A 13,547-nucleotide genomic window follows, 5' to 3' on the forward strand; every position below is an offset into this window, starting at 1 on the left:
TGTTCCTGTTAACACCAGTAAGATCATGGGAATTTCCATACAGAAGAGGGATTTTATCATTGAAATGTTTTTTTTCAAAAAAGTTTTGTGGTTAAAAAAGTTAAAGGATAAACAGGCGCAATTACAAATCATTTGATTTAAAGTGAATCTTTACACTTCCCCTCCTAATTTGACTTTATTTCTCCACGACTTTTTCACACACAAAACAAATGGAAACTTATTTATTACACTTATTGATTTTAGCTTCTTTATATCAAGGAAGTATTACATTCTTTATTGTAATATAATACAAATGCAAATATTTGCCTAATATTTTTTCCAAGCAATGCATTAATAATCTGTAAGGTTTCCATGGATTTAGAAGAAATTATTACATTGCTTCCCAAATGGCGGAGCTTGTAGCAGTAGACCAAAACACAGTTTGCTTTGCATGGGTGCAGACTTTGATTTATATATCTATTTATCTCAATGCAGCATTATTTCTGAAATAGAATTATGTCAAAAGGAAAGAAGTTCACTTTAAATTCCAGTTTTTTGCATGTGCACTGCATGTATCTAGGGTAATGGCTTGCTCTCTGTTTGCTTGAATATATAACCCTCTTTGTGTACTGGTCTGTCAACAATGGAGGACCCACCTATTGTCATTTTAAATGGATTATAAATTATCCAGTAAAAATCCAGGATTTAAGCAGTTTTAATTAACTTCCTCTGTGGGGAACCTGCGCTCACAGATGCAGATCCTTTTTGCAGATTCAATCATGTACAGCTTGGTTTAATCTGCAAAAAGGACTTCTACAAACTCAATCTATTTTCAAAGTCATTATTGCCTTCCTAAATATGACCATAAATAAAGGCTTACCATGAAGCATATCAAAGATTTTCAACTCACAAGAAGATAACAAACAAAAAGGTTTAAAAAAGCAAAATACACATGGGGTGCTTCATGAAGCGAAGTGTGCCATCTTTGGTATATCATCGTTGGATCATCAGTTTTTTAGCACTTTGAATAAAGGACCTGTAATCTGAATGTGCAGGCTTGGTGTAATCCTGATGGCAACATATCAAACCCCTCATGTTCTGAATGAGAATAGTCCTGGATGATTCTTTTTACAAATCCTGCATCCCTCAAATGATTTTACAAAGGAAAAGCAGGAAGAGGCTATAATAAGGTCTGACATGTGGTTTGCTATAAGCCATGTAGAGAAACACAGCAAACATTTAACAAAAGATGCACAAACTATACATTTTAGTATAAACTGGAAAGACTGTGTTTTAAAAACATATTTGAGACGTAGTGATGGCAGCCTGACTTTACCTTTTCTTTTCAAGGCCTTTCTATTAATTCTGACCCAGCTTTCTTGAAGAGAAAAAAAAACATTTGAAAACATGTTCCAACATTATAACAAGGGGTATACATACTTTTGAAATACTGGTATAGATTTTTCTTTTATTTTTTAAAGCATATTTCTTTGCCTCAACTCAGATGAATCAGAGCTTTTGAACCCATTCAGATAATATCCTCTCACCCTTTCAGAGCTGATGATTGTCTCTTTATTCTCCATAGTAACAGTCCCATAGCAACTAGTGCCTCTTATACTCAGTAGTCCTTTGCTCTCACCTGTCCGGCATCATCTGTCTCATCACTCACAGCCTTCCTCTCCTCTTCACTGCCTCCAGTTTGCATGTGGTTGTTTGCGTATGAACGTGCCTTCATGTGAGATGTGAGTAAGCCAGATCTTCTTCACTTGGGACCTTATTTTCAGTCTCCACCGGGAAGGCTGCACTGCTGACACTGTGAGTTCAACTAATGCTTTTTGTTTAATTGATTTAATACATTCAAATAGATTTATGTTTAGATGTTTTAAACACGGTTTTGATTGTGACTTAAAGACTGTTGCTATTACTTTTTTGTGCCATTTCTTTTTAATTACTGAACTGAGTTATGATTATTTGCATTAAATGTACTAAGCATACCATAATATCGACTTCTTTGCAGCGGATCCTGAGAAGTGGAGCCATTGTGTTGGTTCTGTGTTTTATTTGGATTCCCAAAGCAGAACCTCTTTCATTGTGCATCAGGGGAGACACCATGGGGTCCAGTTCCTCCTCTTTCCCTCACCGAAACATTTACCTGGATGTTGATGGGAAGGTGCAAAAGGTAAATCTATTTCCAAATATTCAAATGTGTAGTTTAAAGTATTGTTTTTGATACTCTTTTTTTTTTTAAACAATAAAGAGTTTTCATGTATAATCTTTCTAAATAATTGCTTAAAATGTTTCTTGTTTTGCAACAATATGAGTTAAATCAAACATGAATGAAAGTGTTAGTAGAATTAAAGAAAATACACCATCAGTCAGCTCTGTTAGAATACATTTTGGAAGAATACATTCTAAGGAGACTGAAAATATTAGATATTCAATTTCAATAGCTACTCTGAAATCCTTTAGAGTTGTCAAGGTTATAGATATAATTTATATTTTGTATATTTACCACAATATAATATCTCTAAAAACAGTAAGTGACAGAGTGAGAGAGAAAAAAACATTTAACAAAAAAACAAAGAATACAATCAAAAGTAAAAGTAACAAGAATACCATCAATTTTAAACAAACATGATTAGATGACAATAAACGGAAAATAAGAATTTGTTTTTATGTTTACATTAAAGGTGGCACTAGCTTACGCAGTTATTGCCCTTTACAGAGAAAGCTGTAAAAATTAAAAAACTTCTTTGCAACAGTGTTAATAATATTAACATAATTTAAAAAACCATACTGTTATTTACCTATTCTCATTAAATTAGTTTCGAAGTTGTTGATAAATTACAGACTTTCTTTTGCTTCCCAATTCCATACATTCTAAAGAATATAAAAGTGTATAAATATATCTGGAACGGGAGTTTAAAAATGGAAAATAATCCATAACAGACAAAAATAAAGAACAACTTCCATTAATGGGTCACCTGCTACAGATATTCCCAGGGAGGTTTCAATAACCCTAACAAGGATCTAAAATTAGAATCGTGTCAATTTGTCATTTCAGTGCCGCCAACCAGGCACATTGTTTGCAACAAGCCTCTTCCTGTGTCATTTTATAAAGCCTCAGATCTCCAGGAAACATTTATTTTAAAAAAAAGTAGTGCTTTCATTTTTAAAAGTAATGATTGTAACATATGTTTTGAAAAATAATTAGGTAAACTCCTCTCAGCCCCCACATTAACAGTAGAGTAACACCTGTGATTTAAAAGACTGCACAAGACACAAAGTTACAACAAATGGCTTCAAACTTAGGTTTAAGTTCCAAATATACTGAAATAAAAACAATAAAAAATATGTTTATCCATTGACATAAATGGCTTTGTTTTTGTTTTTTAAAAGCATCTGTCTGTGACACATGTGTCTGGGGGCTCCAAGCCCATAACCCAAACCGCCATGCGTTGGCTGATGTCACTGCCCCCCATTGAAAACTACAGTTTATGCTCTGGGTCTTTGCTGTATATAATTGTTCATTCCTTCAATTACACGACTGACAAGTACTGCCTTACTCTTGCAAACTGGAATGATTTGTTGGCATGTGGCATCTTTAAGAGCTACAGGAAGCATCAAGCTCCAGCTGTTGTTTCCCTTCAAATTGTTCTCACAAAACCTTCCTGCCTCTTACTTTGCAACATTTAATAAAGAATCAGTCCAACTCTCATTTTGCCTTCTTATATTTCCCAGCTGTATACAAAAAACACTAATTATGACTTGTGTTATGAATGTATGTAACATACCTTTGTTTTAAAACAATCAATATGACTGATAAGCTATTATTTTCTGATGCTATGAACCATTCTATGTGCCAGTGTATTTAAATTTGGATCTGACTTTGATCATTTACAACATTTCAGGTGGTATTCAGTCAGCACAGCAGTCCATGTGACATCAAGGAACTTTTATGTTCCTCATCCAACCTTCCCAGGTTTGTTATTTTGTCTTACAGCACAAGAAAATGTTCATACATTTCTGAAACAGATATAGCATCAAATGTTCTCAACTGTGGATCAAAGAACATATGTCTTTTTTTTTATTATTCTATTCTATATTATTCTTTTTGTCACACAAAGTTGATGAAATATATGGAGTTATTTGTTTTTTTTATTAAAACTATATATTTATTCTAAATTATAAATGCTATCACACCACTTAAACTTTTCAGACTTGTCTCTCAGCAACCATAAACTTTAGTAAAGTCATTTGGGATTTTATGGAACAAATCAACACATTGGAATTAAATAAAGGTGGAATTTATCATTTTCTAACAAACAAAAAACACATGGCTAGATTTGCGGACTTTTACCATATTGGTTGGTTTTCACTGATACTAGCCTACTCACAGCTTGTATGTTTATGCTTTTAGCTGGTTGTTCACTAACAATTTTTAACAAACCTCCGATGCTTTCACAGATTAGCTGACGGTATATGGAGATTAAATAACAAAAAGGATGGGTTGTACTATTTACTGCAGTGGCTTTTATTTAGGGGTATCAAATTAGGAAACATACAAACACCCCCTTAACTATTCAGACTTTTCTTTGCAAACAAATTCACAGAGGTTTGTTGTTTTAAGAGAACAAAATGTGAAAGAAAAGAAAAAAGTCATAAATATTTGTAACAAAACTCTGCATATAATTCTAAAATCTACCACAAGTGGTCAAATTTCTCTCTAAATCTCAGTCTCTTTCAACAGGAACACAGCAATCAAGTTGATAAATCCAGAAGGGGCCATGGTCTCTATTGATGCCACAGTGCCGGCCAACTCTCCAAAGTAATATACAACAAATACTTTTGAAATATACCTGTTCTTCTCAATTTATTTTGCATTACCTGTTTTTAAAACTACAGTGTGTAATAAGTAAAGGGATGTATCGACAGAAATTTTCTATATTATCCATAAGTATATTAATCATTAACATCTATAAGTTGAAAGTTTTAATCCTTGTAATAATTTGTAATTACAAAGATTGAGATTCTCTCTTACTTACTAGACTTACTCAGACTACTCTCTACTTACATAGGAGTAGATCTCTCATTTATGGAGGCAGACATCTTTAAGCTACAGCAACACAGAACTGACAAACTATTGACAGTAGAGATTGCCATTACACTTGAATGTGAGTTAGGCCTATATCACAGACTAATAAAACACTATCTATATAAACAAGCCGTGTCACCACTTTACAAGATAGGTGATGCAGACATTGTGGAAGCCATTTTGTATCATGACAACATCTGTGTTGTTGGACGTGGAGAAGCAGTGGTGGTAGCAGTTCATGTTGCTGCAGACTGCAGTCTGATCATTAGATGTCACAAAAAATTACAGACTGTAGCTTTAAGATAAAGTCACATTCTCAGAGGCATTTTTCAATTCTTCAGGTCATGAACTTTGACATGACAGTTCATGCAAAAAAAAGGAAGGACCAATGTGACTAAAATACACCTGTTTGATTTCTCAACAGTTTTCTTTACAAAGTTGTCCCATTGTCCACCAGTCAGCCACCAGGTAAAGTATTTCAAAAAAACTGTGTAGGAATGTTAGTGGTGCAAATGCTTATCAGATTTCCAACTATGCCAGCAGAGAGAGAGGACATGTTTCAGAGCTTGTTAACTCAGGTTGCTGAGCAGTTTACCAGGTAACTCCTTGCTCTGGTGTTTTTTCCAAAGCTTTCCCATCACCATCTATGCACATACCTCTGTATAATTTTTAAAACCTAAACATTACAGCCCACATTGTTACCCTTAGAGGTAAACTGAGTCACTTATAAACAAAGCTGATTTCTTTTTTGCTCTAAACTGTCTGTCACAGAGCCTTTCGCATTAATGAGCTGAAGACTGAAGTCACCAACCGACTGGCAGCACTGGAGAAGAGAGTTGAAAGTGAGTTTGCAACAACAAAGAAAAAAATAGCAACCAGAAAGCTCTGACAGTAAACTCTAACTACCCAGTTTGTGTGTTTCAGTGGAGGGCTTGAAAGTAGTCGAAATTGAAAAGTGCAAAAATGATTTGAGGAAACTTCGAGATGAAGTGACATCAAGAGGTGGAAGCAGGTGAGTTTTAAAATATGACATTACTAAAGGAAAAGCATGATTACTAAATCAAATGATATTTTAATTTGATCTACATCTAACCTCAGGGTAAACTGTTCATGCAAATACAGCTTCACAGATGAAGGGAAGAAGGTCACACCGAGACGAGATGTCCCCACCTACCCGAAGGTATGTCCCCACCTACCTGAAGGTATTTCCTCAATACGCAATGAGATTTTTTTGACAGTTTTCTTCATCTGCCTCATTCAGTACACACTTTCTCAGGAGACAATTGAGGCACTGAAGAAGCCAACATTTGACGTTTGGCACTGGGAACACAATGAGGTTCGTTGATCTCCATCATTACAGATTTGCATTGTGCTCCTAAAAAAGAGGACTGATGGCACTTTTTTTTTTTTTTAACTCTGTTTCTGCCAACAGATGCTAAGTTGTCTGGAATTCATGTACCATGACTTGGGACTTGTGAAGGAATTCAACATGAATCCCATTATACTTAAACGCTGGCTGGTATTTATTGCAGAAAAATGTGACAGAGGTCAATCTGTGGTTTTTAGATAGAAAAATGTTTGGCTTGATCTTCTGTAATAAGCTAAATGTGCATTTCTTTGTATCCTAGCTGGCAATCCAGGAAAACTATCGCGATAATCCCTTCCACAACTTTCGTCATTGCTTCTGTGTTAGTCAGATGATGTATGGCATGATTCACCTCTGCAGCCTGCAGGTATGGTCCACACCTGGGCTTTGTTTGGTCCTTGCAAAAGTACTCATGAATCTATAACTCTATTTTAATTAATTTGATTTTAAAAGTCACATCTATCATCCCTTATGGGTTTCATAAGGATTTAATGTAACAGATAAGAACTGTATGGCTTTATAGTAGGAAACTGACACATGCTTTTCATATTTTCTTTTCGACAATAAAATCTTAAAGGATAAAGAGCATTATATGCTCCTAAATGATATCAGCTGGAACAAATGGCTTTCCAAAGCATAGAAGGAAATGGAGTCCATCTGTGTGTTATATAAACTAAGAAAAATGTAGTTGTTCTGTAAAAGCTGAAGATTTATAGAGAACATTACTAAGATAAAGTTGTGGTGAAATTTAAAGCAGGATTAGGTTGAAGTCTTATATCTTGGTCTCTGGTCATCTTAAAAAAGTAATGTCAATCAATAATCATAGTGTTAATCTGATTGGTAACAATTGCTGCTTACTGCAACGCGCAGAAGGATAACTTCCTTTATAACAAAGCCTAAAATGAAACATGGATACATTTTCCTGTTAAAAATAAAATATTTATTTACACAAATTACAGTTTGAATTTACATTATTGCAAAGGTTTATTTAAACATCTATATTGTGTAAATAAAAAAATGTGGTTGTGTAATTATCACACTGTCATTACATTTTTCGTCACATGCACCCCCTAGTGATAGCTGACGAACCCTTGGAGTGCACACACCACCATCGAACGGCTCGTTAAGGCCCTCCTTGCTATCAGGCCACTATTTTTCTCCCGTTTTCTCACTGGATCTTAAACTATTCTTTATTAGTTTCACAACTCGACTTGGAGGTGCTAACTAGCTTAGTCCAATACTTACATGTTTACCACCAACACACATGCACAATATTGTACCTTTGTTTTTACTGTAAATATATATGACCGGGTTCATTTATTAGCAGAATGAGCACAGGATGTAATCATCATTTAGAATAACTTAGTACACAACTGGAGTGTGATACGGGCATGTACATTTAAACAGATATCACACTGTTTTCATGGGTTAAGAAAAAAACATGTCAAGAGGAGCTGCAGAGATTTGCGGCTCAGGTAGGAGAATCTGTTGACATTATCAACAGCAGTAGCTATGTTAACAACATGACTCATAAGCCACTCCTCTGTTTTCAAAAATACATACTTCTCTAGATGAGCAAAGCTTGTAAAAAGATCACAAAAAACTTGCGGTATAACTGCAAGGTTTTACAAATTTTTAACTCAGAGGACTGAAAACAAATGACTGTCTATTTTTTGGTATTTTTAAAACTTCAGGAAATCATGCATTATTTCTCCTTTACTTCATAATTATGCCTTGCTTTATGTTATCTGTTTATAACAACTCTAATAAAGTTTCTGTTAATTTTTTAGGAGTTAATAAATCAAAATGTCTACAGAAAGTTTGGCAGAAAATCTGTGAGAATTATTTCCTTTAACAATTCAGTCAAATGCTTTCTTAAATTTGACCTTATCCTGCAGGGGAAGCTGACACTCACAGATTTGGGCATTTTAATGACAGCTGCAGTGTGTCATGACCTGGACCACCCTGGCTACAACAACACGTAAGACTCCCTCTTCTGTCTGCAGTGTTGTTGACAGATGCAGCACTGTGGATGCCCAGTGACCCCCACTATGTTTTGATATACTTTGCAAAACACTGTTGTTGATGAGCTGTGAAACTAGTTCGGCCTGGATAGAATTCAGGTATGAAAACATGCTTACTGAGATAATCGCGCTGATATATTTTGGTCTTACACAGGTGAGAACCTTATCAAGATAAACTTCTTGAGAATTGACTCGCCAGCATTCTCAGACCTATTTAACTCTGACATCCATTCATCAGGTACCAAATCAATGCTCGCACAGAGCTGGCAGTGCGCTACAATGACATCTCCCCTCTGGAAAACCATCATTGCGCTGTGGCTTTTCAGATTCTGTCCCTTCCTGAGTGCAACATCTTTGCTAATGTCGATCCAGAGACATTCAGAAAGATCCGACAGGTAAGATATGGATTATGTTGAGTTATTTTTGGGGGTGGAGTTGCAGGGGGATACATGTTTCAGCACCTCCACATAAATGTTAAAGATTTGGGATGTCCTCTCATGTTTTCAGGCCATTATCACTCTTATTCTGGCCACGGACATGGCTAAGCATGGTGAGATCCTCGAAGGCTTCAAGCAGAAACTGGACAACTTTGATTTTAACAATGAGGAGCATGTCACATGTGTATGTAACCATTTTCACTTAAAAATGACAATGTTTTAATTTTTTTAAGTTAGCTTCTCTGGATTAAATTGACTTGTTCATGTAGTATACATTGCTGAAGAAATTACCTCTAGAAATATGGTTAAAGCAGATTTTATTTTTCTATTATAGGCTTCTTTGTCTCTAGCTCTTCGGGATATTGCACTGGTGTTTAAACAGGTTTGTGTTTGTTATTTTAGCTAAAGAAGGTGTTGATTAAGTGCTGCGATATCTCCAATGAGGTGAGGCCATCTGAGGTTGCTGAGCCCTGGGTGGACTGTTTGCTGGAGGAGTACTTCATGCAGGTGACTAGAATTTCATTTACAGTAACCAAAATGATCGACTCTTTCAGAAAATCATATTTTTTTTATTATAATGCAATGACAACTTTGGTTTTAAGAGCGACAGAGAGAAGTCTGAGGGACTTCCAGTAGCTCCCTTCATGGACAGAGACAAAGTTACCAAACCGACAGCTCAGATTGGGTTCATCAAGTTTGTCCTCATCCCTATGTTTGAGACTGTCATGAAGGTATTGGACAATAGCTTTATGGATGTTACAGTACTCTCTTTAAAAAAAGTGCTTTGTAATGTAATGCCTTTATGTTTATTTTGACCAGCTATTCCCCCAGATCGAAGAAATCATGGTTCAGCCTTTGAGAGACTCTCGGGACCATTATGAGGAGCTGAAGCAGCTTGAAGACTCAATGACAGAGGTAGAAATTGTCTGTCTGTCTGCCTGCCTGTCTGTCTGTCTGTCTCTCTGTCAAGAATATCTGTGATTTGCATAAAATATTACTGCTTTGGAGGTCCTTCATTTTGTTAAATTTGTTTTAAAAAAGAAGTGACATGTAATTGCTTTTTGTAGCGAAACTGATATTTTCCAAATTTGATATGGGCAGGAGTTTCTGGAAACAATAAGTGTAACAGGAGCCTTTCACAAGGAAGTAAAAGAATTACAGCTCATAAATGTCCAACTTCTGTTCTCCAGAAAGCCAAGTAAATTCCCTACTCTTGCCAAGGAGTTAATAATCTTTTACTCTTATTGCCAAAAAACAAAGCAAGTTTTTTTTTTCCCTCCGAGTCAAAAATGCTGTCTTTAGTATTGCATTTTAAAGACAGAATTTAAAGACATGCATTTCCAAAATTGCATGAAATTTAAAACCATGATTTCATCTTAGTTTGTAACACTGACAATCATTGTCTTTTTGTTGCTCGTGGAGAGTCCAGTCAGAGTCTAATGACTACAATAGCATAAGAAAAAAGGAAGAATCATGGATAAGATAAGATTTTAATATGTTTATAGTGACATATTATTACAAGTTTAATTGACATAAGACGCATTTTATTAATTTGGATCTTGTGTTATAGTAATTAGTAACAGTGAAAGTAAAAACTGTCCACCACTTGCACTGAAAAGACAGAGTGCATTGTGCTGATATTATATCAGTATCATAATGCATGGTTCACATGAACATCAAAAGCATTTTTGTTTTTTCCTTTATGTCATTCAAAAAGCTGTGTCTGCACATATCAACAGAAACCAAAATGAGCATATGTTGATTAGATTAGAATGGGGATTTTGACTGAAACAGTAAAGTAAGAGGGGCTGTTTTCTTCCAGCTGCATGAACTCCTTACCAAGATACGATCACACAAATAGACACAGACTCTCTCATCACATACTAACATAAAGGTATCTTTTGTTTAATGTGGCACAGAAGAAAAAAACGGAAAGTATGTCAATAGGCCGGTGAAGAAGTGAGGTCGCAGTGAGTGAGTGTGTAAGTAAAAGCAACTGAGTCCTTGGTTGTGTTTGTGTGTTTTAGTTTGAGTGTTGCTCCGTGTGAGAAGCTTGGAGTGTTACTTCTCTGAAAACATAAATAATCAGGAATGTGCAGCATTTTCATCATGTTGAATTTGCCATTCCAGCTTTAAGAGATCGATTTGCTCAAATAATTCCATATGATTGAGTTTCCTGGCAAACCCAAAGTTTTCGGTTTGGAAGATTACAGAAAAGTTTTAAGGAAAAAATGTTTTAGTGCAATTGTGAAAACAAACTGATGAAAATGTTGCCATTTAATCTTTCGACTAACACTCTTTTTTCTGCAGTAATAAGATTTGCTTTCTGTTCAGGAGCTGAAATCACAACTCTTTTTACTCTACATTATGTTCTGAAATAGACTAGATTTGACTCAGAGTCAACTTCACTTATTTTCCAAAAGCAATGATCCTCCTCTCTGCTATCAGGGCTCTGGAACTGCATTCCTCATCATGGCCTTGCAAAAGTTTCCATAACCCTTGAATTACAAGCAAACATTTCCATGTATTTTATTTGGATGTTATGTGATTTACAAAGACAAAGTGTTATAAAGCTAATATACTTGAAGGTCACTTATTTGCTGTGCACTCCACCAATTTGTTCTTATGGAAAAGTTGAAGCAAGAAAACCATCACTGCAGGAAAGTCTAAATAGGTTTTCTTTGTAGATTGTCTAAAGTCAAGGAGTCCCAGCAATCATTTGGAAGATGGTGGTCTGGTCAGAAGAGACCAACACTGAATCAACTTTAAACCCAGTTTTGTAGTAAAGTATTTTTAATAATGTCTACATGTGCAAAACTTGTATAAAGATACCTGAAAAAAAAATCTGCTCCGACAAATGCAAGAAAATGTTAATGTAACAAGTAGACAGAGAGCAGCTGAGTACTTGCTTCACTCTCATATTTTGATAAATAATGAAAAATCAATAAACTTCCAAATAAAATACCCTGAAGGTTGTAGATGTAAAGTTACAAATGCAAAAAGTATGAGGTTGGGGGACCTTTGAAAGGGAATGTTCATGCTTTAGCAGTGTTGGATTGTTGTACAGTGTCCAAACTAAACAGTCAATATCTGTTTGAAACCATGTTTTAACCTAAACTGTTGTTCTTGAGGCCGAAGACTTTCTGACTGCTAAAACCGAGTCCTTTTTTATTGCAGCAGTCTTCTTTCATGAGCCGATTGAGGAAAGACTTGAAAAGCGAGTGAGGCCCATGTGAAGACATCCAGTGCTGACTACTAAAACAGATTCTGAGGATGACAGCTGAAGCAGAGGGCCGAGATATGAGTGTTATAGCTCTTCAGCAGGCTGAACTAAAATTAGTCATTGCATGTCTTTGACTTTGACTTTTAGAGTGGACTTTGAAAGGAGGTGGTGATCCTCCATGTATATTTATGTTGAGACAGCAATTTTCATTTTGTAATTTTTATTGAACGAAATATTGGTGATATGGCTTTCTCCAAACAGAAAGTAATTTGTTTTAATTTGTTATGCGCGTTAACAATCTTAAGAGCTAATGAGTTTGCCTAGTTCACCAAAGGTTTAGCAATTCTTTTAATAATAATTGAATTAAATGGACCAAAGTTACGCCATTTAAATTACGTCTAGCAATAAAGGTTTTAGCTGGTATGGTGTACACAATGTTTTTTTTTTTAAACAAACAAAAATACTTCTGATCTCTTAAATATTTTTCCTTTTAGCTTACTCTTGACTTTCACTTTTTTGAGAAATAGACTGCCTTCAGTGTGTTGGGGACAGTTTATCACACCAAGCCCTGTTTGCTCAGATTTTCATATGATTGTATTAATGTTGCTGTTCAAGCACATTATAACTGTTTGTTAGTGCTTATTATGACAAACTATTTAGGTATTAGGTCCTTCCTTCTTGCACAGTGCTCAAATTCTTTATTCAATAAAGCCTCTTTGATTTTCTTTGAAATGTTATATGGCCTGTACTTATATAGTACTTTACATTACATTCAGCTATTCACCCATTCACACACACTGTGGCAAGCCATCATTGTAGCCACAGCTGCCCTGAGGCTCACTGACAGAAGTGAGGCTGCCGTATACTGGCGCCACATGGCCCTCCAACCACCATCAGCAGGCAATGGCGGTGAAGTGCCTTGCCCAAGGAAACAACGACACTGAACAGACAACCCTCCAGTTGCAGGGCAAACTCCTTCAGCCGACACCACTGTCACCCCAACACTCTGATCAACACTCTGATCAGTTCATCTCAAACATTATCTCAAGGCTTTGTTCACTTAAATGCAATGTAATATTTATGCATTTATTTTCATCCAGTTTCCTTAAAAAAATAAAATAAAGCAATATTAAATGAAATCATCAAGTGCAGTAAGACTTTTTTTCGCAAAAATATCTCCATCCTGAGAAAGTGAGGTTTGACTGTGGAGCAGGAAAAACCTATGAGTGACATGACTGTGGCAGAACAGGCGCAGATAAGCAAGATTCCACTTAACTTCAGTTCATCATTTAACAGACATGACAACTTTAAGACAAAACAATAATATGGCTTAAGAAGCAGCATTACACCCAAATAATGATTACTGCAGAGCGGAAAGAGTAAATAAAGCCAAATAAGGAAAAGTGGTTTTAAATCTAAGGTT

At 35.6% G+C, this 13,547-nt stretch overlaps 1 protein-coding gene across 3 annotated transcripts; it reads left to right on the top strand.

Moving 5' to 3' along the window:
* The first annotated feature begins 1,659 nt into the window (after positions 1 to 1,659).
* Positions 1,660 to 13,220, top strand: pde9a (phosphodiesterase 9A). Of its 3 annotated transcripts, none has more exons than XM_015379329.1 (19): positions 1,660 to 1,794; positions 1,997 to 2,158; positions 3,891 to 3,961; positions 4,730 to 4,807; positions 5,499 to 5,542; positions 5,615 to 5,672; positions 5,846 to 5,916; positions 5,999 to 6,086; positions 6,173 to 6,254; positions 6,336 to 6,410; positions 6,507 to 6,593; positions 6,703 to 6,807; positions 8,339 to 8,421; positions 8,703 to 8,859; positions 8,972 to 9,085; positions 9,304 to 9,408; positions 9,504 to 9,632; positions 9,721 to 9,816; positions 12,079 to 13,220. In XM_015379329.1, exons 2-19 carry the CDS (start codon positions 2,090 to 2,092, stop codon positions 12,124 to 12,126), a joined length of 1,560 nt encoding a protein of 519 aa, XP_015234815.1. In that variant the 5' UTR covers positions 1,660 to 1,794; positions 1,997 to 2,089; the 3' UTR covers positions 12,127 to 13,220. The 3 variants fall into 3 exon arrangements, with proteins under 3 accessions (XP_015234815.1, XP_015234832.1, XP_015234824.1); XM_015379346.1 differs by having other exon boundaries at positions 12,082 to 13,220; XM_015379338.1 differs by having other exon boundaries at positions 5,618 to 5,672.
* The last annotated feature ends 327 nt before the right edge of the window (positions 13,221 to 13,547 follow it).

This window comes from Cyprinodon variegatus, unplaced genomic scaffold (genome assembly GCF_000732505.1).
Source record: "Cyprinodon variegatus isolate N-32 unplaced genomic scaffold, C_variegatus-1.0 Scaffold10, whole genome shotgun sequence".
Taxonomy (NCBI): domain Eukaryota; kingdom Metazoa; phylum Chordata; class Actinopteri; order Cyprinodontiformes; family Cyprinodontidae; genus Cyprinodon; species Cyprinodon variegatus.

Excerpts from the sequence above, each read along its gene's own strand:
- pde9a (XM_015379329.1), top strand. The coding sequence starts at position 2,090 with ATGGGGTCCAGTTCCTCCTCTTTCCCTCACCGAAACATTTACCTGGAT. Across the intron at positions 5,673-5,845 it reads GTTGCTGAGCAGTTTACCAG|AGCCTTTCGCATTAATGAGC; the intron begins GTAACTCCTTGC and ends TGTCTGTCACAG. Across the intron at positions 6,808-8,338 it reads TTCACCTCTGCAGCCTGCAG|GGGAAGCTGACACTCACAGA; the intron begins GTATGGTCCACA and ends CTTATCCTGCAG.